This window comes from Prinia subflava, chromosome 5 (assembly GCF_021018805.1).
Source record: "Prinia subflava isolate CZ2003 ecotype Zambia chromosome 5, Cam_Psub_1.2, whole genome shotgun sequence".
In the NCBI taxonomy this organism is placed as follows: domain Eukaryota; kingdom Metazoa; phylum Chordata; class Aves; order Passeriformes; family Cisticolidae; genus Prinia; species Prinia subflava.
In genome coordinates this window covers 61763062-61790202 of record NC_086251.1, presented here as the reverse complement: position 1 = coordinate 61790202, position 27141 = coordinate 61763062, and the positions used below count along the sequence as shown (strand labels likewise).

Sequence of the window (27141 nt, the reverse complement as noted above, 5' to 3'; positions counted from 1 at the left end):
CAGGAGCAGGAATCAGGGATAATCCTGTGCCTGTGAGAGGGAAGGATTCCATAAAGGGCCCTGATTCCTCTGCTCAGGCAAAGAGGAGCCTCTGATGCAGATCCTGAAGGTTTTTCCACCAAGGAGGAAAGATTCTACAGCTTGAAAGAATTTTCAGGCTTTTCACACTTTAATTTTATTAATTTTAGTTTTGCTCTTTTGCAAAAAAAGCAAATATTGAGGCCTGTGTTTCTGTAAATCATTATTTTATTCACCTCCCAGTTCAGAAGGGGTTTTTGGTAACTTTCTCAAGGAGTAAGAGTCTCATTCTGAGCTTCTCTCCCTACTGAAACTGTGAAAATATGAGTGCTTTGTTGCTTTCTTGCTTTCATTTTGGTCTTCTTCAACCTAGAGGCAAATGCACTGGCAACAGTGAAGCAGTACCACCAGTTTTAAATGTTATATATTAATATTGTTGAATAAATAATTTTTTTCATCCCAAAAACCACCCTGCTTTCTAAAAATCCCTGCTGTAAATTCAGGATTTTTTCCAAAGTACAACATAAAATTCAAATCTGAAACCTGTAACTAATGGGAACACATCAAGATACTCTGGATTGACCATTTCTGCAGGGTGATATTTCAGATTTCTGTTCTGTGCTTACAGGGCTGTGAGACAGCCAAGTGTCAGATTCTACTCAGAAATTGCATACAATGCAGATAAAGGTCAAATTTAAATGTTTTCACTGCTAAAAGTATCATCTTTCAGGCAGCACCCTGCTGTATCATCCTTTAAAAGAAATAAAGACACGACAAAATTATTTTACCTGGCTGTATTTATCAAAAATAGGAGGAAATCTCTGCTCCATAAGGCACCTGTGGTAATGTTTCCCCAAAAAGGGGAAAAACACCACATATTTTACACTTCTAAACCCAGTTTGAGGTTCAGATTCCCTCAGAGCTGTGATTTCATCCTTAGATTTCATCCTGATGCACTTTCCCAGCTCTGAGACACAATGGGTCATTAATGGTCATTAATTAATGTGACCTCCAGCACGAGGCAGGTCAAGGACCCAATTCTGGCTTTTCCACCTGAAAGATCTCCAGAAGTTCCAGAGAATTCTCCCATGCAGGTGACGACTATGGAAAGGGAAGTTCCATTATTTTGAGACTCTTCTGATGAAGAAATTGTCCCTGATATCCCATTTAAACCTCCCCTGGCAGAGCCTGAGGCCATTTCCTCTTGTCCCTTGTTCCCTGGGAGCACAGCTCAACCCTCCTGTCAGGAAGCTGCAAAAAATTAAGGTTGTTTGGGGTTTTTTCAAGCTTTTCTGAACTGTTTTCTAAATTAGAAATGCTTAACAGTTGAAAATTTACTGAAATCACACATATTTAGGTGTATTGGAAGCTGTCCCTGTCTGGTAGAACCAGATGATCTTTAAGGTTCCTTCCAACCCAAACCACTCTGGGATTTAAACTTTTCTGCAAAATATTGGCAATCCATTCATTGGAGGTGGGTCAAAGTAAATCCCCCCTTATTTTTACTTATTTAAATCAGGATATGCAAAAAATCACATGAGGAAATGAGAGATGAGGAAAGCAAGAGTGACATTAAGCAGAAATAAGAAAAAAAATGGAGTCTGTGCTAAATATTAATTACAGACCTGGTATTAATACAACTCCTGGAAATATTCAGGTTGGATTACAGATAAATTCTATTTTCCTCCTTCATACAAGCAAATCCTTCAAAACACAAAGGAAATCCCTACAACTCACCTGTCCAGCATCAGATTTTACAGTGAGAACCTGGAATAATTTCTGTTGCTATTTCCAAATGTCAGCTATAGCCACAGGGTGTTTTACCCATTTCATTTCAGTTCATCCCTCTTAGTTAATAATTCATTTACCCTTAAAGCATCACAAACTTTCCCCACATAATGGGGCAAACAGAACCTTTTTTGCATTATCCTCAGCTAATTCCAGTTGGGACGCAGGACAAATGGTTGAATATTAAGAATGGATTATTCTGAAATAATAAACTGAGCTGCAGCTGGAGTGTGACCTGAGACTGAGAGTTCTGACTGAATCCTGCTTAGCTTTTTCTGAATGGACAGAAAATCCAGAACTCCTAGAAGGAAGTAATTAGATTTGTGTATTAAATTTTTAATTATATTACAACTCAAGTTCAATAAAGATTTGTTTAATAAAATGTAGTTCAAATGTTCATATGAGAGCAACAGATGCTTTGTAAGATTTTTTTTACTTTTCAGAAATGAAGTAACCAGTGTCAAATAATTTTAATTTTCAGAGGGAGCAAGTAAAATGCAACCACCTGTCTAAAAGCTGAGATTCTCTAGATTAATAATTATTTTCAGTCAGAAATTAGAGTGTGGCTCCATTTACCTCCAGCAACTCGAAGTAGTGCAAGCAGTGATAGACTGGGATCAGCATGAGGCGAGGCAGGACATACTGGACAGCTTCCTTAAATCCTTCAGCTGTGGACTGAAAAGGAAAAAAAACCAGGATTACTTACACTGAAATACTCTGAATATTCACTGTGCTCCCATGATGTCCAGCATCCCACAGAAATATGGAGAGGCCTTATTGGGTGCTGAAGAAATCAGTATCACCCTCAGAAACTGAGGATCACAGGTTTATCACTTAAAAAAGAGAATTATTTTCCATTCCCAGTAGTTGACCAAGACAATAATCCAGGTTGTAAGATGAGGAGAGGTTTTTCCAAGCAGTGGTGAAATTCCTGCCACCTCCCGTGGCAGAACTGCTGAGGAGAAACTGAATTACCTCAGGGTAGAAACGAGGCCAGATTCACTGACACCTGACTCGAATATCAATTTAATCTGGAATAAAGGAATTGAATTCCATCTTGGAGCTTTAAATTTATTGGGGAAGGAGGCAAAGAACCTTCCTCACTCCCTCCCCAAAAAGTATTTAGGAGTGAGATGCTCCAGCTCAGCAGGGGCTCAGAGCTGGAGGGGAAACTCCCCCTGAAGGGAGGGCTCAGAGGGGTCTCACCCTGCAGAGATGCCCCAGTACCACCAAACTGGGTTGAACTGGGAGCACCAGTGACCCCTCACTTGCTCAGCAGCTTCTTTTAAGCTCAGCCTGGCAGCATCTGTCATTAATAAATCTGCTTCACAGGCAGAGGGAAGCAATAAAACAATAAAATAATCACATATTATCTTGCTGGCCAGCAATAACCAAGAAATTACTGAAGAATTCTTCCAGAAAAAGCACCAGTCACAGGCTCAGTGCTGAAGGAGGCCTTGGATATGCACAGGAGAAAATGAAAATGTGGTGTTTGTGTGCCTGTGGCTGGCTTTAAAAGGCAAAATAAAAGTGGCAGTGTGAGAATTCACCCTCTGTTCTCATACAAGGGGTGAGGAGAAAAAAAACCAGCAAAACATTCATGGATGGGTCAGGGTTGTGCCCTGTTTTTACAGCAAGAGGCAAAGTCAAAATATCTCACACTGGAGAAAGGGCAGGACCTTGAGGATTTCTTCCTTAGTTGGAAGCAAAGAATTATTGACAGAATTCCAATTTCTGAAATAAGAGAACTGAAGCCATTCAGTATTTCTCATCTGCACTCACCTGGAAGTGGAGAGCCACAGCAGGTTTGGCCATTAAGTTATTAAAATGCTCATGGAATTGTGGAGAAAGAATATCCTGGGACAAGGTTTCATATGGATCAAAGGCTTGCTCCTAAATAAAAACACAAAATTACACTCAGAAGGGAAGGATCCAAGCTATTTCTGTCCCAGCTGGGACAATAATTTCTTTTAATAAGCTGCTGGAACTTTTCAAGAAAATATTGATTTTGCAAAATAAACACTGAGTAAACCACAATCTTATTTCACTTCCAGCTTTTAAATGCCCATCATTTTCCTGGCATTCCTCAAGCTCCCCATCTTCATGGCCAACACAAACTTTGTTGTACTGAAGCAGTGGGAACCAAGAGAAGGTTTTGCTTCTCACCCCATTTCCCATGGAATGGCAATTGTACCTCCTCTCTGTCCATAAGGATGGAAAATGTGTGAACCTGGGACACTTTTCCAGGGAAAATATCTCATCTGGGACAAAGCAACCAGTCTCAGGGGGAAGTCTTCAAGTGACATCAAGGGTTTAAATGCGAAAATTATGGTTCAATTTCAATTTTTTATCGTCCAAAAATTCAATTTGGAGTATCCAGCTGTGATTCCAGGATCAGCTATAGGAGGATGGGATGGAAACCTGGCTGCACAGGGATCCCACAGGAATCATTCCTGGCTGCACAGGGATCCCACAGGAATCATTCCTGGCTGCACAGGGATCCCACAGGAATCATTCCTGGCTGCACAGGGATCCCACAGGAATCATTCCTGGCTTCAGGGATCCCACAGGAATCATTCCTGGCTGCAGGGATCCCACAGGAATCATTCCTGGCTGTACAGGAATCCCACAGGAATCATTCCTGGCTGCACAGGGATCCCACAGGAATCATTCCTGGCTGCAGGGATCCCACAGGAATCATTCCTGGCTGCACAGGGATCCCACAGGAATCATTCCTGGCTGTACACGGATCCCACAGGAATCATTCCTGGCTGCACAGGGATCCCACAGGAATCATTCCTGGCTGCACAGGGATCCCACAGGAATCATTCCTGGCTGCAGGAATCCCACAGGAATCATTCCTGGCTGCAGGGATCCCACAGGAATCATTCCTGGCTGCAGGGATCCCACAGGAATCATTCCTGGCTGCACAGGGATCCCACAGGAATCATTCCTGGCTGCACAGGGATCCCACAGGAATCATTCCTGGCTGCACAGGGATCCCACAGGAATCATTCCTGGCTGCAGGGATCCCACAGGAATCATTCCTGGCTGCAGGGATCCCACAGGAATCATTCCTGGCTGGAGATCCCACAGGAATCATTCCTGGCTGTACAGGGATCCCACAGGAATCATTCCTGGCTGCAGGGATCCCACAGGAATCATTCCTGGCTGCACAGAGATCCCACAGGAATCATTCCTGGCTGCAGGGATCCCACAGGAATCATTCCTGGCTGCAGGGATCCCACAGGAATCATTCTTGGCTGCACAGGGATCCCACAGGAATCATTCCTGGCTGTACAGGAATCCCACAGGAATCATTCCTGGCTGCACAGGGATCCCACAGGAATCATTCCTGGCTGCAGGGATCCCACAGGAATCATTCCTGGCTGCACAGGGATCCCACAGGAATCATTCCTGGCTGTACACGGATCCCACAGGAATCATTCCTGGCTGCACAGGGATCCCACAGGAATCATTCCTGGCTGCACAGGGATCCCACAGGAATCATTCCTGGCTGCAGGAATCCCACAGGAATCATTCCTGGCTGCAGGGATCCCACAGGAATCATTCCTGGCTGCACAGGGATCCCACAGGAATCATTCCTGGCTGCACAGGGATCCCACAGGAATCATTCCTGGCTGCAGGGATCCCACAGGAATCATTCCTGGCTGCAGGGATCCCACAGGAATCATTCCTGGCTGGAGATCCCACAGGAATCATTCCTGGCTGCAGAGGGATCCCACAGGAATCATTCCTGGCTGCAGGGATCCCACAGGAATCATTCCTGGCTGCACAGAGATCCCACAGGAATCATTCCTGGCTGCAGGGATCCCACAGGAATCATTCCTGGCTGCACAGGGATCCCACAGGAATCATTCCTGGCTGCACAGGAATCCCACAGGAATCATTCCTGGCTGCAGGGATCTCACAGGAATCATTCCTGGCTGCACAGGGATCCCACAGGAATCATTCCTGGCTGCACAGGGATCCCACAGGAATCATTCCTGGCTGCACAGGGATCCCACAGGAATCATTCCTGGCTCCCAGCTGGGCTGTGCCAGGACCTGTCAGGCTGATCCCAGTCCCTGCAGACTGCCAGGGCTGATTCACTCCTGAGTCACTGCCGGGATCAGCACCTCCCTCTTTTCACCCAGTGCTTGCCACGCTGCTGGATTTGGGAATACCAACCCCACAAAAGGTTTGTTTGAACATTGCTGAAGCCTCAGGTCCAGTGGAATTCACAGTGCAAATCCATTGCAGCAGCCAGGCCAATATTTCCTGACTCTGTGCTGTCTTCCCGAATTTTTTAGAATTTTTACTGCATTTACAAGTGGGTTTAGTTTCTTCCACTTAGGCTTCAATCAATATTTTTATGTTTTGGGTTTGTTTCATGAACATGAGATTAAAATAGACTGCATCAGGGATCTTCCCCAAGAGATCAATTATTTTAAAAAGGAGTTTATGCTTGCAATGCTGCAAAATGATTGAACTCCGGAATTCTGGAATATTGAAACTGATGGCTTTGGGCTGAAGGAGGGCAGGGTGGGATGGGATATTGGGAATTCTTCTCTGGAAAAGAATTCCTAGAGCAGCTGTGGCTGCCCCTGGATCCCTGGCAGTGCCCAAGGCCAGGTTGGACACTGGGGCTGGAGCAGCCTGGGACAGTGGAAGGTGTCCCTGCCATGGCAGGGATGGCACTGGGTGGGATTTAAGGTCTTTTCCAACCCAATCCATCCTGGGATTCCATGGCAGCATCACCCTGGTGTCACATAAATGATCTCATAAATGGCCCTGGGCTGGTGTCTGCCCACCTCACCCCCTTGGGGTGTGCACTGCTTCCCACCTTTGCTCCTTTGTGCATACTTGAAACTCCTCTGATGGAAACACAAACACCAGAAAACAAATTTACAATGTCCTGACAATGCCCTTGTTTTATCAGCTGCCTCGTGAAAATCCCTTCAGAGCAGGCAGAACCCTCTGCCCTGCTCTGATGCTCTCAACCATCCATCTCCCACTTTGGGGTGTCCACACCAGCAAAAAATAATTTATTTTCCTCATACACAAAACGAATGTTTTATTTTCCCCACACTTCCTTATCTCAAAACCACGACAATATTTATGCCTTTAAACCTGCCAGGGACCTGGTGCAGAAAAAACAGACAAAGCAGGAAGATTCCAGCTTGCAAGGGTTGTTTGGTTTTAATTATCCTTCCCAAGAAGCTGAAGGACCTTTTTAATGGAAGCACTAAATGAACAACCCTGGCAGTGAGATAAGCAGAGCAAATAAACACTTCACTCTCATATCTCTCTTTAATGATTCCTTTTGCAAACACTGACAGAAAGATGATCTCACCCCGGGAGATGATCAAATCAACAGCTCAGTCATTAAGCAGGTCTTGCCCCATATTAACTGAATTAATAAATTCAAACATATTACCTTCATAAAAAGCTTGGAAAAATAATCTGGACTTCATTTCCTCTTCAAGTTTTTCAGTGAATGAAAAATCAGATGAGATTTTCACTCATTGAAAAGGATTTGTTTCCATTAAAGTACAGGATGACTCAGAGCAGCTTTTGCAATAAAATCAGATTTTTTTTTCAGGATAATGCTGCACTATTTCAAATTTAAGGGTTTTTTTTTTCAGTTTCAATATTATAACTACTTTAATTCATTGATCACACACTTCTTCTTATCATTATAAAGCAATTATGCTTCAATAACTGCTGAGACTTGGTCAACTGGACTTTCCTACATGAGTGGTTTATTGAAGTAATGCCAAGAAAACTTTAGAGTCTATTCCTAAATGAGTGCCCCAAAAATCACTATTTTTTACAGCCAGAAAAATGTAATAATTCTCCAGGTGGTACTGGGGTGCTCATGCAACCCTCAGATCTTAAAAATGGAAGAGATATATAAAAGTGAAATGAATGGTTTATTTTTTAAAATAAACATCATCATTTTAAGATAAAACTAAAAAGTTGCCATTCACCCCATGGTTCGCCTGATACATTCTCTGCCAGCTCAGAATAATTAATTTCCTCTCTAATACTGGTTTATATGATTGCTGACAAGTTTTAGGGGAAAAAATGGGATTTGGAAGGAAAAGCAGATTCCATTTAAACCATGTCCAATGACAGCAAAATTTCCATCCCTACCGTGGTCATCCACTGCAAGAGTTTTCTCCCCAGACAATTCAAATTGTGTTTATCTAAGCTGAATTGTCCTCTTGCCTCTCAGCTTCTGCTTTTCCCCTGTGCACCTCCCTGCTGAATTCCAGTGTCATTTTGCACCTATTTTCAGTAATTCTGACTGAAGGGAGCTCTGTCCCACTTCAGCTTTGTGACTTCCTTTTGTATTTCAGAGCAGTTTTAATACAGAGTATTTCACAATTTAAAAAATATCCTTCCAGTGTTTCAGTGCCCATTCAAATCAAACTGAGAAAATAATTAATAATGTTAATGAGCCACACCCTCTCCCAGTGCAGTGTTTTCCCTTATTCCTACTCTTTAATATCTATTTTAGAGCTCAGTGGGTATCAAGAGCACTTTTGCTACAGTCCTGAGCCACAAACTGCTGCCCTGATACTTCATCCCTTCCTGGAGTCCCTGCTCCATGAATGAAAACTCCAGATGTCAAACAATGCATTTGAATTACAACCCTGTTTTGAGTGATTTAATAAAAATAAACATTAAAAAAACCAACCCCTAAACCATCCAAATTAAACACCAAACCTCTGCAAGGTCCTCAAAGCAGCTGCCAGCCAGAGGGTGAGGGCTGCTCTCATCTGTCATTTCCACGGTGTCCTCAATCAATCCCAAAAGCTTCACTGTCAGCTCGTGGATGTCTGAAATGTTGCTGAATATCACATCAATGTCCTGCAAACACAAAACACGCCTGAGTCCTGCCTGGGGTGATTTATTTGGAGCATGAAAAGTGGGTTTTGGGAGCATTGGGAGTGGGTTTTGTCTGAACCAGGAGGTAAATGGAGAGGAGCCAACAAAAAGCAAGGAAAAATTAAACTCTGTGGTCTTTGCAGCCCTCCAGGCTTCCCTGAGCACATCCAGCCTTGCCCAGTTTCCAGAGCATCCTCCCCAGGAGTTGCTGTGCCCCCAGGACAGGCTGGGATCTGCACAGGCTCTGCCCTTTCCTGCTGCCACTGCTCCCTCTGCTCAGAGGTGATTTCCAGGAGGAATTTCCAGGCTCAGATCCTCTAAACCACAGGTGCAACTCAAGCAGCTCCTGGGCTGCTTCAGGAGAGCTGGGAATGGAGCAGGAATGGGCAGCTTCCTTTTTAAATTCTAATTGTACATTTTCAATTCCCCCCACTCAAAGAGGGAGCCCCTTGCAGTGTCCTGGATTCCCCCTCTGAGCCCTGTGAATTCCCTGCTCAGAGGTTTCTCTGCCCCAACCTCTCACTGAACTCCACTTAGTGCCCAGACCATGGCAACCCTCTTGTGGGAACATGAAATCCTGACATTTCCCACACCATTCCCAAATATTCCTCAGCTCCCAAACGTGGCCCCCTTCTCCTGCCATCATCTTCCCTGGAATTCTACCCCCACATCTGCACAGTTCCGTCAGCCCCTGAGGAATCTCCATGCCCAGCTGGAATGGGAATGGCTCCTGCTGCCTCTTTTTAAGCTGCTGGTGTCACCTAAAAATCCCAGTTCAGGCCCTGCTGGCCTGTTCTCTTCTCCCTGTCCCACAGGAAGGATCCACCAATCCTTCCTTACTCCTCCTGAGGACAGAATTTGCTGTAACAGACAATTTCCATCAAATATTTTGATGGTTTATCAAACAGTGACTCCCTTCACAGTTAGAGAATCCACAGCCAAGGGCTGTTTTAATTGGAATTTCTATAGGTAAGGAGTAGCCTGTAAATGTCAGTTCAAGCATTCACTGCACATGCAGGTAGATGACTTAATTTTTGTGTTAAGCAGAAGTGAAACCATTACCTAAATGACTAAAATAATGCAGCTACAGCTGGCATCTGGCAGGGAATTGTGTCCATTAAGCTCCACTCCTCTGCTATTAATGGCAATTCCCCCCCGTTGGATTTCATACACAGACAATGCTCATTACTCACTGACAGACAATAAATCAAATTTGATTTCACCTCCAACACAGTTAATGCAAAATGGGTAAGTTCTGGCTGCTAATAGGGCAATTAGCACTGCTCATCAATGAAGGACTCACATGGGGTGTGAAGAGCCTCCTGTTGGACAGAAAAGCTTCCCGGAACACTTTGATGATCAGGTTCAGCTCCCTCAGGTACTGCCTCTCTTCTGCAATCTCATTTCTCACCAGGTCGTAGTAGTTGAGCTCCCCAGAAGAAGAGGGCTCGTCCTCACACAGAGAAACCAAGCCAATCTCATCCTGATCAAACATATCCATCAAAACCTGCCAAAGGAAGCCAGAGAATTGCACCCAGCCACATTTTCACACTTGGCTCCAGCTCAGCTATTTCAATGAGTTCAGAGAAATCCTTGGAGTTTTTAATACAATCTTTGCTGTATTCACTTTCACAAGGGAGTAATATTTCAACTTTGGCAGCAGGAGGCTGCAGCAGCTGCCAAAGCCATTTTCCCCCTTGGAAGTGAGCACGACCTAGAAAACAAGTTACAATTCATGCAGAATCAACTTGGAAAACAAGGCATCTTGCATAAGCCTTGGACAAAACCTCCTGCTGGAGATAAAACCCAACAAAAATGTTTCTCATTTTAATGGGCATGAAAACTAAAGGTCTTTTCTGTGTTATGAAGGAGAGCTGCCTCAACAAAGTGACATCAGGAGGGTGTGACAGCAGAGAAATAAAGGACATCATCATTTTCTGTCCTTACACTGCTTCTAAAGGCTCCTGCTGCTCCCAAACTTACCCAGGCTTAATTTAAAGTTCTGCTGTGACAGGTTTGGCATGAGCAAGCAGAGCAGCTTTGCCTTTGACTTAAATTTTTGCTGTGACAGGTCTGGCATGAACAAGGAGAGCAGCTCTGCCTTTGAGTAAAACCAGGCTCTCCCTCTGATCCTCCTTTGAACACACCTTCCACATCAAAGAAAATTAAACATCACCTCTAAATTCTGTTTTAATCCCAAGCCCTCACCTTATCAGCACACATTGATACTTTAATGTCCTGCTGGGAGATCTCAAAGTGGCGGATATTGAAAACATAATTTCCAGCCAGCTTTAAAATGTCAGCTGAGATGTATTCCAAGACAGCCACGATATAGAGAGAGACGTGGTAATCCACCTTGTAGCCCAAGACCTCCTGCAAAGTGAAAACCAGAGAAAACAAATGGTATTTATTCCAGAAATTCATCTGGAATGACAATAAACACGTTGAATTTTCAACTGGAATAGATTTTGTCTGTGGTGATAATTTACAGTAATGGAACACCCGGGGCTGAGGACATCAAATGGAAATTGGAATATCTGCCTGGAAGGAGATGCTTGTAAATACTTGTGTTATTTTGCAGTATTTTAACAGAGGAAAAGCGACAGAACTCGAAATAATCCCTCCTCTAAAAATAACAGTCCTAAAAATAGAATTCATTTAAGGAAGGGACTTCAGTGGAATTACTCCTGTACTTGAATTCCCATCTCTGTCTGTGCTTATTGCAGGACTGGCCCTGATGTGACTCTTGAGAACAGAGTAGGTTTCACTTTCAAGGACTCATGGAATGGTTTGAGTGGGAAGGGACGTTCAAGATCATCTCTTCCACCCCCTGCCACGCCAACTGAGCATTCTGCACTCCATAAAATCATGGAACTTCAATAATGGAAGCTGAACAGACAAAAACCAGGATGAATGCAGAATGTTATCCCTGGGAACACGCTCCATGTCCTGCACAGGCTGCACCACGCAGCCTTGGACCTGGCAATACATCCAGGTGGGTTTGTGCATCTGAATGAGGCAGCCTTGTTCTCATTATGTGTTGGTGCAGCCTCTAAAAATCAGATTCTGGGCCTGTTTTCACACTTGTAAACCAGATTTCACCAAAGAACACCAGTGGTGTTTAGGAAGATCTTATTTAATGCTGTCTTCTCTCGATATCCCTCCCCCTCTCACTAACCCTCAGGAACTGAGATGCTGTGCTTGAACACAGCAAGGAGACCTGAAAATTGCTTTAATTTCTGCTTATGCTCCAACAGAGTTTCCTCAGCAGCTGGAAACACCTTTGCAGATCTCTTGATTTTTAAACCCGAGGCACCAGTGACATTCAGCAGGGACTGAAAGGACACTGACACATCTTGGCTGACAGTACACAAGGAACAGGATCTACCTGTTCCCTCTTCTTCTATTTTGCCTTCTGCAGCATTTTGAAACAAATAAAAGCATCAAAGCAGTGTTGCTGAAGTAGGCAAGACATTTGAGTTTTGTTTATGTTAAAAACTAAGTAATCACATCTCAAAGTAGAGTAATAGAATTAACACACTGATGTCTTGAACGTGATGAATTTAAGGATTTACTTTCATTACACACTATAATAAATTCAGCTTTATGGCAATTCTTTACTCCCTCTGCCAAGGAGAAAAACTTTAATTTCACCCAGATTAAAGAAATACATTCAAGGTCCTGCTGGGGGGCAGTAAAGATGAGAGGTACCTTCAGCAAAGGGTGGATTTTGTCCACGGGGAGCAGGAGGGGGTTCCTTCTTTTCCTTTTCTCGATGGCTGACTGAGCATCGGCGATCGCCCACTTGTCTATGGGGTGAGGAAACGTCTTCTGAACCCGCTCCTGCCCGACACAGACAGCACTGAGACAACCACGCCACCAGAGAGGTTTAAACACAACACAGCACAGCAAATTGCTTCCCCCAGGACAGACAATTATCCTCCTCCTCAGTGTCTGCAACACGTTCTCCTAATTGTTCTCTCCTTACTCAACTCGGCTTCTCTCTGTTCAGCAATCCCCAACAGCCTCCCTTCCCTGAGCACCAAGAATTCCTTCAAATCTCCTAAAATCTGTGATCTTCTCAAGAGCAGCAAGGAGGTTTCAGTCTCCAATTCCAGTGGAAGGTGTTCCTGCCATGGTAGGGAGTTGGGCATTAAGATCCCTTCCAACCCAGATTATTCTGGGATTCTGTGAGGCCAGCAGCCCAAAATATAAACACCATCAGGAAGTACTAAACAGTTTACAGCCTACAAAAAAACCCAAGTTGATATAGTTCCTATCTGAGAAAAGAGTGTAACTTGCCCTACATCAGATCAAGTTTATGGCAGGAATGAAAAGCTGAAGGATGAGCTGATATAAAATGGTGAAATATTCGTATCCCTTTGATTAAGAGATTTTGGCACATATTCCAAGACCTAACAGGAGACCCGAGGTCTTCAGAGACACAGATTTTCTTAGAGGCAGCTTTTAAATCCTTGAGGTGGACATTTAATGCCCAATATTCTGACCAGCTCCCAGGTTAACAAAGAGTGCCATCCCCAAATGACCCTTCCTTGGGATCCCACCAGGAGATCCTCCCAGAAATGGAGGGAAGGGGGAATTCAGCCATGCTCCAGCTTAGAATCACAGAATTCCAGACTGCTTTGGGTTGGAGGGGACTGAAATCCCACCCAGTTACACCCCTGCCATGGCAGGGACACCTCCCATGCTCCAGCCTGGCCTTGGGCACTTCCAGGGATCCAGGGACAGCCACAGCTTCTCTGGGAATTCCATTCCAGGGCCTCCCCTCCCTCCCAGGCAGGAATTCCCAATTCCCAATGTAAGACAGGCTTTCTGTGCCCCAACACTGCTTCCTGCTGTTTTCTTCAGGAACAATCTGAAGGGCTGTTTCTATTTATAAAACATTTTTAATTTGAGATTTTTAGACCTTGATCCTGCAAATACTTAAGGACAACATCTTGGACAAACAGTTCCATTAGCTCCAGGCTGTTATGTAAATGTCTGCATGATAAACTTCAGAGATCACAGCTCTCATGTTTTCCCTCAACAGCTGAAAACAGCTGAGCATCAGATCCAACCCAAAGAGCTATTAAGGAACTATTAAATTTTGCTTTTATTTAGTGATGCAATAATCTTCATGCATCAATATTAAAAAAAAAGAGGATAAATTAATACTTAATGTTGAATAAAGGGCATCTAATAAGAATCTAACACCCTTTGGGCAATTATTTTGCCTATATATAAAAAAAGATATATAAATAAATCTAACATAACTATATATGTATTATGCATATATTATCTATAAAATACATATTATATAAAATTATATATCTTCACCTATATATAAAATTTTCTTTAATTTCTGTGACACGCACATATAATTTATATTAATATACACATACGATAATTTTGACACACATATAATTTATATTCTTTTGTATATATATGTATATCAAAAATTCTTTTAATTTCCACAACAGACACAGAGAATCCCATACAAAGTAACATCATTTTGGATGAAGCTGAAAATCCTGGAGCTACAGATTGATGTAAAATTAATTAATTAATAGAGCTCTGCAAAGCTCTGTTGGGTCACAGGCACATGGAAGCATTTTCTCCCTCCAGACTCCATTAAACCCTCATTTTGGAAGGATGACACAAAAGCTGACAGCTGCAATGATACAAGAGCCTCAGCGAGTCCAGAAAGTCCCAGGAACATCCAGCTCTGTTCCTTCCGCTGCACAATCCAGATCTGACAACAGTAACCTTTCACTGAAATATTTAAATTCTTTTCTTGCATATTGATGTCAAAAAAGTAGGAAAAATTCTTAAATCCATTGTGCATTTGACAGCAGAAAAAATCCTTCAAAGCATTTTGAAATTATAAAAATATTGCTGAAAGGAAAAACTCACACAATTCCTATCCTGAAGCAGTGGGTAAGAAAATGAGTTTCCAGTTAAATTTGCTTATAAAATCTAAATAAAGTCAGAGAATGGCTTGGGTTGGAAGGGAGCTTAAGGACCATCAATTCCAATCCCTGCCATGGGACTCCTTCCACTATCCCAGGTTGCTCCAAACCCCATCCAGCCTGGCCCTGGGCATTTCCAGGGATGCAGGGACAGCCACAAAGCCGTGTTAGGAAGCTCTGGGCTTCCAACCTGCATTATCCCAAATATTCCAGGGAATTTCAGCCACTCCAGAGGCAAAGCCAGGCTGCAGTCCTACCTCCACATCCTGCACAGTGCGTGGCTGGGCGATGCACAGCTTGTTCAGCAGCTGCAGGATCAGCTCCTCAATGTAATACAGGGAATCCTCCTTTGCTGACAGGTTGGGGTGAACCTGCTGCTGCACCTGGCCAAAGGAATTCAAAGGATTAGCATCATTTGCATGGAAAGCTGTGCCTAAAAATGAATCCCAGCAAAAGCAGGACAGCTCTGGACTGCAGTGCTGCAAATTCACACACTTTTAACATTTCTCACAGGTTTTTCTCTGGAGTTGAGGAGGTAATTCCTATTCCTGCCAAGCTGGCACCTCTGTGGAATTCCAAGCTCTGTGTTTTGCCATTGTGGTGGGAAGGAGTGTCAAGGCAAGGCAGATTTCTGCCAGCACTGGAGTGAAACCATCCCTGTGGGTAACTCTGAATTACTCATGCCCTGAGTAATTGCAGTGACGTTAGCAACCCTAATGATGGAGTCACTACCTGTGGCAGCAGCTCACCCTGCCTGGCTGACTGAGCAGAGCAGCAGCACAGACCCACCAGGGAAGAGCCAGGGAAAGCTGACTCCAATCTCTTTTCAAGGCAAGGCAGGATAATTCCTTTTATCTCAACTCATGGAGATTAATCCCAGCTTTGCTTTCCCAGGCTAAACTAGAGCAGACAACTCAAAACAGGCAACCTCAGCATGTGCCCAGACAGAAAAGGCTACAATTAACTCATCCTGGGTCAGCAGGGCTCTTTTTCTGCTAAAAATCCCCCCATCAAACCTCAAAAAGAAAAAAAAAAAAAAAAAAAGCACTCAGGGGTTGGTCTCCATACTCAGTTTTCCCTGGCAGCCTCTCAATCAGGAAAGCGCTCACTAGATCTCAAACTACAGCCAAAAGATTCGTAAGGAATACAATCCAGGGAAATTCCCTCCTCTCCCCACACAAATTCCATGTAAATCACCTCAAAAAAGCCATGTGACACACTCACATTGGTATTCACGGGACAAATGGGGTGGCAGTTTCGTGGGACAAGACAGAAACATCTTTGGGTCAATTTCTGATGCTCTGAAATACAGGAACAGCCCCTTCCAAAGCCCATGGAGCAGCTCCCAAAAACTGGGGGCTATGAGGGCTTCCTCCAAATTAAGGAGAATCCCAGAATGGTCTGGGTTTGAAAGGACCTTAAATGTCATCGTGTTCCCCTCCTGCCATGGGCAAGGACACCCTTCCCTATCCCAGGCTGCTCCAAGCCCTGTCCAGCCTGGCCTGGGACATTTCCAAGGATCCAGGGGCAGCCACAGCTTCTCTGGGAAACCTCTGCCAGGGCCTCCCCACCCTCACAGCCAGGAATTCCTTCCCAATTCCCAATATCCCATCTAACCCTGCCCTCTGTTTGAATGCAGCTGCACAGTCTTGTTATAAAGTTATTTTACAGCCCTGTAAATGCAATTTTGCTTTCTGTGCCTCACACATGAATCTCTGCTTTACACAATTGATTCCTGACACAGACACGAGATCCTGAAAGAAAGAAAGAATCCTCAAGAAAACCAAACCCACTCCTTGAAAACTCCTACTTGAGAGAGCAGGTTCTCAACAATAGCCAGGGCATTTTTGTTCTTCCTGAACTCGAGAGTTTAATTCCCAAAACAATGGCAAACCAGGAAGCGCCGGGTTAAGGTCCTGCCACGCGTCTCTCAGAGAGCACCGCAGCCAGAGCAGGGCCCAGCAAGGAAACAAAATGAAATTCTGTGTCCCTGCAGTGACCCTGAACGGGGCTCCAGAGAAATGACACCAACAGGAACAGTGAGAAGAGGAGGATCAGGAGAAGATGGGAACTCCCCAGGCTGTTCTCCTCCCTCCAGTCAGTGATTTCAGACATCCCTGCACAATAAATGCCTTCAGTTGTACCTGATTTCAGCTCCCAGGTCTAAACACCTCATGCCACACTCTTCCAAACTTTCTGGGGAGCACATGGATGTCCAGCAAGGCTGAGGAGCAGCAGAGGAGCACAGAGCTCTCCTTAAACAGTGACAGGGAATCTCTGCCTCAATTTAGCAACACAAATCATGGAATTCTGGAATGGCCTGGCTTGGAAGGGACTTTTAACACCATCCTATTGCACCCCTGCCACAGCAGGGACACCTTCTACTGTCCCAGGCTGTTCCAACCTGGCCTTGGGCACTGCCAGGGATCCAGGGGCAGCCACAGCTGCTCTGGCAATTCCAGCCCAGCCAGGAATTCCCAATTCCCAATCTCCCATCCAGCCCTGCCCTCTGGCAGTGGGAGCCATTCCCTGTGTCCTGTCCCTCCAGCCCTTGTCCCCAGTCCCTCTGCAGCTCTCCTGGAGCCCCTTCAGGCCCTGCCAGGGGCTCTGAGCTCTCCCTGGAGCCTTCTCCTCCAGGATGAACACCCCCAACACTCACAGCCCTCCCTCACAACTGTTCCATCCCCCAAATCATCTCCATGGCTCTCTCTGGAGCCAATTTCCCTTCCAAAGAAGCAAACCCACCAACAAAGCCCAGCACCTCTCAGCTGAGACAATTCTCCCCAGAGGATTTAGATCAGCTGCCACTTGAAATGAATCTGCCTGCAGCATCCTGAGAGGTCCCAGCGGTGCTTCTGCACTCCCCGGGTCTCAGAGGAATTATTTTGACACAAATGCTCAGAAGAAAAAAACAATTTCATCTCAAGACAGCGTTTTTCCGAGCAAAACAAAACCGCTGCAATAAAAGCTGTGCACCAGCTGATCAAATCAGAGGCCACTGGGTCAAGGACAAAACATTTGTTCTTTCCAGCACCCCCTAAAATGAGAGGGCTGGAACAGCAAGGAGAGGCTGATACAGCACCCAAGGCATGGAAAAAGGAGGAGGAATCACTGGGATGGCACTCACGGAAGGGAGGGACGTTCACTGAGCTCTGCTTCCGAGAAATATCTGAGCACAATTACATAAACTGCCATGGAATAAACACATCAGGGCTACACAGGCTGAATTTGGTCTGGAATTTGTTTCTTTTAAGGGTCAAAATACCCTTTAAAAACCCCGAAGGTGTTGCACTGAGCAGTCAGAGCTCTGCTGCAAGAAACTGAGCAGAAGGGAGCACAGAAAACAGATTTTTTTACTGTTTTATCTCTGAAACAGCAGAATGTCTGAAGTCATTAAAGAAATATTAGGATTAGCAGAACTAACTAATTTTTACAGTGTCATTCACACAGGTTTAGTCCAAGTTGTTCCAATGAAAAGAAATTAAATAACAGGTGCAAGAGTGGCATTTAAACTTGGCCTTAAGGCCTTTCTGGGGGACACAATTTTCTTTCACTCTGAAATTCCTAAACTGCTCCTTCTCTTGCTCCTCAACTTCTCCCTTTCTTCCATCCTTCCAATGTGCATTTGATGAAAATCCTCCAAAGCCTCTCCTCAAAAATTCCTTCCTAGTGAGATATTATTAATCCTCAGAGCAAGGAGTCTGTTCAGAAAAGATGAGGATGAAAACCTTTCATGGAGATAAATGGTATTAAAACTAGAAAAAAAAAAAGATCTTATTTCTTTTTTTTACCAATATAATGGCAGAGTTAATTCTGAAGCACAGGAATTCTGGATCTCAGACTTGGGGAAATCCAGAAGCCCAGAGTATAAAAGAAATGATCAAAGGGTTCCATTTGAAATGACAAAAAGCTGAGGGAAAAAAAATAGAGTCAAAACTGCAAGGAACTTCTTTTTAGCCTTTTCTGAGACAAACCAACAGCTTGGCTACAACACCTAAATCTATTTTTATTTGACAGATTATTTTGATAGTGAAAACACATCCAGAAAGTTCCAGTTGTCCACAGCGAGCACATGAGCAAAACAACAAATTTTTCATTTAAAAATCCCCCAAGAACAGAATATTCCCAAATCCATGATGTGCACATCGAGTCTGCAGGCAGCACATTCCACCATAAAAATATGGATTCAGAATCCTGAAATATTTGGTAAAAACATCCCAGTTTTCAACTCATATTCAAAATTACATTTTCAGAAAATGGAATTCCAGTATTACCTGAGATTTCAGAACAGGAAGTTTCTCATTTTAAAGTCTGTGTTTTAATTCCTTCTTATCTTTCTCCAATAAAGATAACCACAAGAAACACAAAACGTCTGCTCCAAAGGCATTTTTAATCCTTTATCTGGATGATGCTCCAGAGGAAGAAGGGAACCAAAGGAGCAACTTAAAGGCTTCTGTTGCTCTTATTCAGTGAAAAGGAACTGCACTGATATTCCCAATTTTCAAGCATTACTCTTTAGAAAGAACCACAAATAAATACTTGAAGAGAAATCCCCACTAAAAACACACTGTCAATTTTTTAAAAATAACCACGCTGATTTCTTATTTTATTTCCAGTACAGCAATTCTGTCTGGTCTGTCTTTCTTAAATCAGACTAAAACATGCTGAGAGGGGAACAGCATGAAGCAGTATCTCAAGTAAAAGAGAATTTTTATCTACATACAGCATTTGGCTTTTTATACTGAAAAAAAACTTGAAGCATGGTTAGCCAAATAAAATTATCCCTCAACAGACTGTGCAGGGGTATTAAAAATTATCTTACACCACCACTCTGGTGTAAATGTGATTTTTTTTTCCATCTTTAGCTCTTTAAATAATCTTCTACAGTGTATTCTAGTTGAGGGGAGGATGAATCAAAGCAGGAATGATGGGTGGTACAGACAGGATCTGACTCTGAAACAGCATCAAAGACTGTCCTAAAACCTCCTGGGAAAGCTGCTTGGTGCCCACAGGGAAAAAAAAAGCCATTAATAATGACACAAATACAGACAAATTCTTCTTTCTCCAGTTAATTGTTGTTTCCCTTTATATACAGTCAAGGAGAAGCTAAAATGTGGGTTTGTTTACATGCACACAAACTATATAAACATTTTAATCTGCAAACCTGACAGAAAATTAAGTGTTTGGATTTTATCCATCCACATAAAATGCTTTGTTTAAATTGAGATAAAGCCTGAGGGAGCCCTGTGATAGGGGAGGGGAACACCACGGCCAGCGTGGAGGTGGCTGTGCCCTCATCTGAATTAACACTGGCAGCTCCCAATTCTCCAAAACTCTTCCCCACGGAGCTGAGAGCTGCTCTGGGCTCTGCATTCAGCACTCCTGGGCTCCCCCTCCCCACTTTTTACATCCCAAGGAGAACGGTTCAGTGAGGAAGATTGAATTATCAGACCTGGAATTTGAATCACAGGATGGTTTGGGTTGGAAGGGAGCTTAAATCCCATTTCACTCCAATCCCCTGCCATGGCAGGGACATTTTCCACTGTCCCAGGCTGCTCCAAGCCCTGTCCAGCCTGGCCTTGGACACTTCCAGGGATCCAGGGGCAGCCACAGCTGCTCTGGGCACTGCCCACCCTCCCAGGGAACAATTCCCATAACCTGGGGACAGTGCAGGCCCTCAGAGCAATTCCTCCATGACCCAACAGGTTGTTGGGATGACATTAAAATATCAGGGAGAAGGGAGGCCAGGGATGCAGGAAAGGCACGTTTCCCACATGAGGAACGCTCTGGAAGCACTCGTGGGAAAGGCTGGCACAGAGGGAATCAGTGAGGGAATTAAAAAAGCAAACACCAGCCTGCACAGCTCCTCTGCAGGAGATCAGATAAGGCTGGGCACAGAGAGAGGTGAGAAACCAGGGAAGGCAGGAGGAGGTGGGCAGGAGATGCTGCAGGAGGTGAGGTGGGATGAGAAGATGGGAAAAGCACACACAGGACTGGGATTGGGACTGGGATTGGGATTGGGACTGGGATTGGGATGGAGCCCAGTGCTGAGGGGATAAAGGCACCACAATGGGGTGAATCACAGCAGCCAATGGTGGTTTTTAATTCCTGTGCCCGTTCCCCAAGCCAAGGCAAATACAGATTCCACTCATTTCCACTTGAACAACACAGGTAGGAAGTGTTCCTTGTGCTGCAGCTGCCAAGTGAAATCCCAGCGTTCCTGTTGAACACCTGGGATTGAAAATCCACCCTCAGCTCACACCAGTGCCTGCAAAAAACTCTCCTGTCACTGTTTGCCAACCACAGATTCCTGTGTCAGGAACTTTGTAAAAACAAAACAAAGCGTGAAAATAATAAGATTTAAGTGAAAGGATCAGCCCCCTTTGGTTCCAGGCTGATGCATCCACAGAATCCCAGGCTGGTTTGGGTTGGAATGGATCTTAAAGCCCATCATATTCCAGATCCAAAGGCAGGGACACCTTCCACTAGCCCAAGTCACTCAAATTCATGTATGGAGCAACTGCAAGTGTGCAAAGGTCCAGGCTTCTGAGCTCAAATAGATATATTTATGAGAAGCTAAATGACCTAAGAGATTTCAAACCTAAATGTAACCATTATTTTAAAACTTCTTAAGGAGCAACTTTCCTGTTGGTATTATAATGCATTAAATAATAATAGATGCTAATGAAATTAGACTGCTTTAAATAATAATCCATTATAATGAGGCTAAAATACATTAAATAATTCTAGCCCAAGGGGAGCCTGATCCTGCCATGGAAAACATGCATGGAATAAAGCTGGACACCCCTGCACCTCCTGACCTTAACCCCAACCCTGCAGCCTCACACACCACAACAGAGTAACTCCCACGTGTTTTAAAATACAGAAGCACTGAACTAATGTAAACTCCAAAAAAAGCCCTCAAAATGGTCTTTTCTATCTGTCTATGCAACATTTGCTAAGAATAAACCCTTTAGTCATGCTCTAGAAATTTGATGAGTGGTCCAGAGCAATGGTGGAATTGTTTTAGAAAATGCAAATAGTGCCCCGTGCCAGGATTATCCCGACATGTGGTGCTGCACAGCCCTGGGTTTAACTGTTTGACAGGATGGGCTGGTGGATCCTGGAGAAAACCCAAAACAGGAACCCCTGGGAGATGCTCCTGAACTTAGAAAAATCAAAGAGCAAAGCAACTGAACACACAGCTCTTGTTTACACAAATACATTCTGAATGTGCCAGGGGATTTGCAGGAAAACAAATGATAATTATGGAATCCTGGAATGGTTTGGGTTGAAGGGATTTCAACTCATCCAGTGCCACCACTGCCATGGCAGGGACACCTCCCACTGTCCCAGGCTGGCCTTGGGCACTGCCAGGGATCCAGGGGCAGCCACAGGAAATCTGGGAATCCCAGCCCAGCCAGGAATTCCCAATTCCCAATCTCCCATCCAGCCCTGCCCTCTGGCAGTGGGAGCCATTCCCTGTGTCCTGTCCCTCCAGGCCCCTGTAAACTGTAAGCTCAGGACACACTGAATATTTTAAGGTGAATAAATCCATATCTATAAATCTAACAACACATTCCTCGCTATTTTCACAAATACACATTCTATGGGGCCACCTGGTTTATTTTAAAAACCTGTTCCAAATGCCTGGAACAGAAGTTTATTCCAAGAAACAATGGAATGTATTTGGTACAAATGAATTTTTCAACTACAATTCCCAAAAACCTTTTGTGCAACACACATCCAGGATATTAAAACTGGGACCTCCAGTGGGCTGGAGGGAGTGACACACTCAGCTGCTGCCTCTGAAATTCCCACAGCAGTGGAATCTTGTTCAGGAATTCATACAGGACTGAAATCCCAGCATCAACCTGCAAAATAATTCCCACAGGAGTGGAATCTTATTCAATAATTCCCACAGGACTGAAATCCCAGCATCAACCTGCAAAGGAATTCATACAGGACTGAAATGCCAGCATCAACCTGCAAAATAATTAATACAGGAGTGGAATCCCAGTATCAACCTGCAAAATAATTCCCACAGGAGTGGAAACCCATTCAATAATTCCCACAGGACTGGAATCCCAGTATCAACCTGCAAAAGAATTCAAACCCGGGCAGTTCCATCTGGAATTCAGCAAGGACAAGCTCTGGCACTGGATCTAGGAAAGGTGGTACCAAAATCAAAATGTAGCTTTAGAAAAGGGTTTCACCATTTGACATCCCCCCCAGCAAAGGCCAAACAAACCAAAACCATTTTTCATTTCTCCATGTGGAGAAATGAAAAATGCAGAGAGCAAAACCCTCCAGCAGCACAGGAGAAATCCCAATCCCAAGGAGAGCCCCCAAGAGAAGCATTCCCCAAGGGTCACATCCCACAGACCCAAACCCTCTGGATTCCTGCTGCAGCAGCTCCCTCTGCACTCCCCGAGTTATTCAGTGACAAACTGGGATTCCTAAATCACTAAAAATCAGCTCCCAGGTTAAAAGCCTTTACCAGGATCTGTTTGAGGTGATTTACCAGCTCAAGTCATTAAACCTCAGTGATCACATAAAAATATTGTTTTCTTCTGATTCATTTACTTTGGAAGGACTTTTATATCGAATTACCCTCACTCCCTGCTGAGATTTCCAGCACAGCAGCAGAAGAAAAGAAAGTGTTTTATTTATTTTAAGAGAATTATTTTGCAAGGACGTGCTTGTCCATCTCCCAGCTGGAACAGAGGCAATACATGAAACTGCTTTTAATTTTCCAACCTAAAAGATTCCCAGGTGTCAATGCTAAGGAATGTGGGCATATAAATACATAAAATATGGTTTAAAGATGTTTTACCACTTAGCTTTGATTTTTTCCTAAAAAGACTCCCACTCTAAGGTAAAATTTGGCACTCTCTACTAATCTCAAAGAGTATAAATTCATATAAAATATTGTTCAAATGACAGATTCTCATCTTTTTTCATGTATTAAAGTAAGAACTGATGTGTTTGACCATTTTTAAGTGTCCACTGCATAGAATTAAAGTAAAGCAAGAGTTTAAAAGTGGTTTGAAAAAAAGAAGTCGCCTTGAACTTGCTGAGGGCATAATAAAGAGACTGGAGCTCTTCAAAGCATGTTGTGGATTTAAAATCCCAGCAATAAAGAAATATTCTTTATTGTTAGTGAACTACATGGGCTCCTTATCCAGCCCCACATCTTTGTGCATTTTAGAATGAAGTATTTTTCACACTTCAAAAAGAAAACCAAAATCCACCTTCTATTTCTGCTTCTGCTTTCTGTTTCTCTCCTTCAAGAAGTGATCATTTAAAGGAAAAGCTTTCAGGAATGGGAAATAAGGTCCAGGATACTAAAAGCACAGCTTAAGAGTTAAAAAACCCCTCTCTTCCAGGTGTTTAACTAAAAAAATACTAAACTTTCTTTAAAGTTTCCATCACAAAGCAACCTGCTTGGGAAAATCACATCTCAGCTGGCCAACAAGTGGATTTTTAAACCTCTTCAGGACAAAATCACAAACTACCTGCAAACAGCAGTGATGATGTTTAATGAAGTGGGTAATTAACACAAAATCGGAGGCTTTCACACTCTGGGATTCAGTGCCACGTTCTTCAGCTCCCCTAGAAATAATGGAATAGTTCTTTTGGATGATCTCCTGCTCGTTTTAAGATCTCCAGTGCTTATTTTATTTTACGGGGTCTCTTTTAAATGTGTTCAAACTGGAGAGGCTTCCCCAGCAGCCTGCCAATGATACAGTTTGGGTTGACTCACTGATACTGTGTGTTCACACCAGAAATGCACATTACAGCCCGATTGCCTCATGCTCCAGGGTGGGTCCTGCAGACAAGGAGCTTTCCCAGGGAGAAAAAACCTGGCTACAAGCAAATCCACATTTTTACAGGCAGCCACTGGCATCACAACCCTGTTTCCTCTGCTTGAGAAAGTTAAAATTGCTGCTCTTTTCTCCAGAACCAAATGCACAAATAGAAAGAATTGGTAAAGCAGCATGAATCCACCAACTTTGGCAGTATCTGTATTTCAGGGTGATGAAAACACCTGTAAATTTTAAGGGAGCCTTTTTGCAGCTGTACCTCACGTCTGGGCAGATGCTGGTTGGTGTTAAGGGGCTGCTTTAGGTCAGATTCCAGAGAGATCAGGAAAAGAACAGCCTGGGACTCTCTAAGACACTGGAAAGCAGCTTCTGTGTGGAGAAGATTTGAGAGTAAAGAGCAGAAAATCCAGGATTCTTCAGACAGGCAATTAGTGGTTTCTATGTCAGCCACAAGACTACTTAGACAGGCACCCAAAACAAATGCAAGTCTTTTATTCTATTAAAAAAAAAAGAAACAAAAATGGAGAATCATTGTCCAAGAGCATCACTACATCCATTCTTGGGAAAAAGAGACAAAGCACTCACCACTGCATAAAGTACTTGTATGGCAGTCCTGCCCAGCACCAGAGATGCAGATCAGCAGGTAATTATGGTCAGAATTATGGAATAAAATCCTCAGTTTTTGCAAATGACACGGAGCAGGGCACTGCTCCCCTCAGCCTCAGTTTAACCCAGTCCTTCCACTACTGGGGGTGTCCTGTGGAAGGGGGGGTGGGCTGGAGCTTCCCTGCTGTGCAGGCACATCCCAAAAACACAGATTTACCCTCTGTGAGCTTTCCCACACGGCTTCTCTCAGACCTGTCACAGGGGGGCTTTTCCCCGGCTGCTCTCACAGGTGTCACCTGAGGGCCACCAACACCGCGGGTGAGCGCCCCGGGAAGGAACCCGGGAAAGAGCCTGGAAAAGCTGTCAGGAGAAATGGCCTGGGGAGGGGAGGAAGGAGGGGATGAAGGAAGGGATGAAAGAAGGGGATGAAGGAAGGGGATGAAGGAAGGGGTGAAAGAAGGGGATGAAGGAAGGGGATGAAGGAAGGGGTGAAGGAAGGGGTGAAGGAAGGGATGAAGGAGGGGATGAAGGAAGGGATGAAGGGAGGGATGAAGGAGGGGATGAAGGATGCCATTCCTTTGCACACCAACAACGTTATCAGGGTGCCCAGAGCAGCTGTGGCTGCCCCTGGACCCCTGGCAGTGCCCAAGGCCAGGCTGGACGGGGCTTGCAGCAGCCTGGGACAGCGAAAGGTGTCCCTGCCATGGCAGGGATTCGGAACGAGACGAGATTTAAGATCCCTTCCAAGCCAAACCAATCTGGGATATCCATCCCTGCAAGCGAGAGCCCCAATGAAAGCGGAGAGCGAAGTTTAGCGAGAGCGGGCGACAGAGAAAACAGCGCCGGCCGGGTCCGCAGCATCCCCGCACGCAGCGGCCCCTGAGGAGGCGCGGGGGGCTCGGGGCCCTCCCGGCGCTGCCCCAGGGCAGGGCGGGGGCCGGGGCTCCACCTGCCCGGAGCGCCGGGACGCGGGGCAGGCTCCGAGCAGGTGCCGCCGCTCGCCGCCGGGACTGACCTTGCGCAGGGCGGGCACGAAGAGGCCGCGCCATTTCGGGCCGTTCTCCTCGCCCAGGAACTCGTAGGGCTGCGGCGGCGGCTGCATGGCGGCCGCTCCGCATCGGGGCCGTGCCGCCGCGGTGTCGCTGCTCACCCGCCCGGCCGGGCCGCCATGGCTCGGCGGGGCCGCTCGGGGCTCGGCGGGGCCGCTCGGGGCGCGGGGAGGCGCCGGGCGGGGGTCGGGACGGGCCGGGCCGGGCCCCGCTCGCTGCGGCCCCGCTGCCGCCGCCGCCCGCGGCCGCCGCCCTGCGCGCCTGCGCCGCCCGCCCCGCGCGCCCCCTGCGGGCAGCGCCGCGAACTGCGGGCACCGAGCTGAGGGCACCGAGCTGAGGGCTCCGAACTGCGGGCACCGAACTGAGGGCACCGAGCTGAGGGCACGGAGCTGAGGGCTCCGAACTGCGGGCACCGAACTGCGGGCACGGAGCGGGCACCGAGCTGAGGGCACCGAGCTGAGGGCTCCGAACTGCGGGCACCGAGCTGAGGGCACCGAGCTGAGGGCTCCGAACTGCGGGCACCGAGCTGAGGGCACCGAGCTGAGGGCTCCGAACTGCGGGCTCCGAACTGAGGGCACCGAGCTGAGGGCACGGAGCGGGCACCGAGCTGAGGGCTCCGAGCTGAGGGCTCCGAACTGCGGGCACCGAGCTGAGGGCACCGAGCTGCGGGCACCGAACTGCGGGCACCGAGCTGAGGGCACGGAGCTGAGGGCACCGAGCTGAGGGCTCCGAACTGCGGGCACCGAGCTGAGGGCACCGAGCTGAGGGCTCCGAACTGCGGGCACCGAGCGGCGGGCAGGAAGATTTCCCTGCTTAGGGGATGTTTCCTTACCCAGGGGAGATTTCCCTGGCCGGGGGGTGTTTCCTTACCTAGAGGGTAATTCCCTACCTAGGAGGTATTTCCCTACCCAGAGGATGTTTCCTTGCCTAGGGGAGATTCCCTTGTCTTGAGGAGGTTTCCCTGCCCAGAGGATGTTTCCTCACCTA

The 27141-nt window shown here is 45.5% G+C and overlaps 1 protein-coding gene across 1 annotated transcript in view; it reads right to left on the bottom strand.

Moving 5' to 3' along the window:
- SOS2 (SOS Ras/Rho guanine nucleotide exchange factor 2) overlaps nt 1–26419 on the bottom strand; it is a 43931-nt gene extending 17512 nt beyond the window's left edge. The window contains exons 1-8 of the mRNA XM_063399734.1: nt 26121–26419; nt 14930–15055; nt 12415–12546; nt 10912–11076; nt 10007–10210; nt 8542–8685; nt 3589–3699; nt 2383–2481 (exon numbers count right to left, since the gene is read on the bottom strand). Of these exons, the coding sequence (XP_063255804.1) occupies nt 2383–2481; nt 3589–3699; nt 8542–8685; nt 10007–10210; nt 10912–11076; nt 12415–12546; nt 14930–15055; nt 26121–26207 (1068 nt within the window). The 5' untranslated portion in view covers nt 26208–26419. The remainder of the gene's footprint in view (nt 1–2382; nt 2482–3588; nt 3700–8541; nt 8686–10006; nt 10211–10911; nt 11077–12414; nt 12547–14929; nt 15056–26120) is intronic.
- Between the last annotated feature and the right edge of the window lie 722 nt (nt 26420–27141).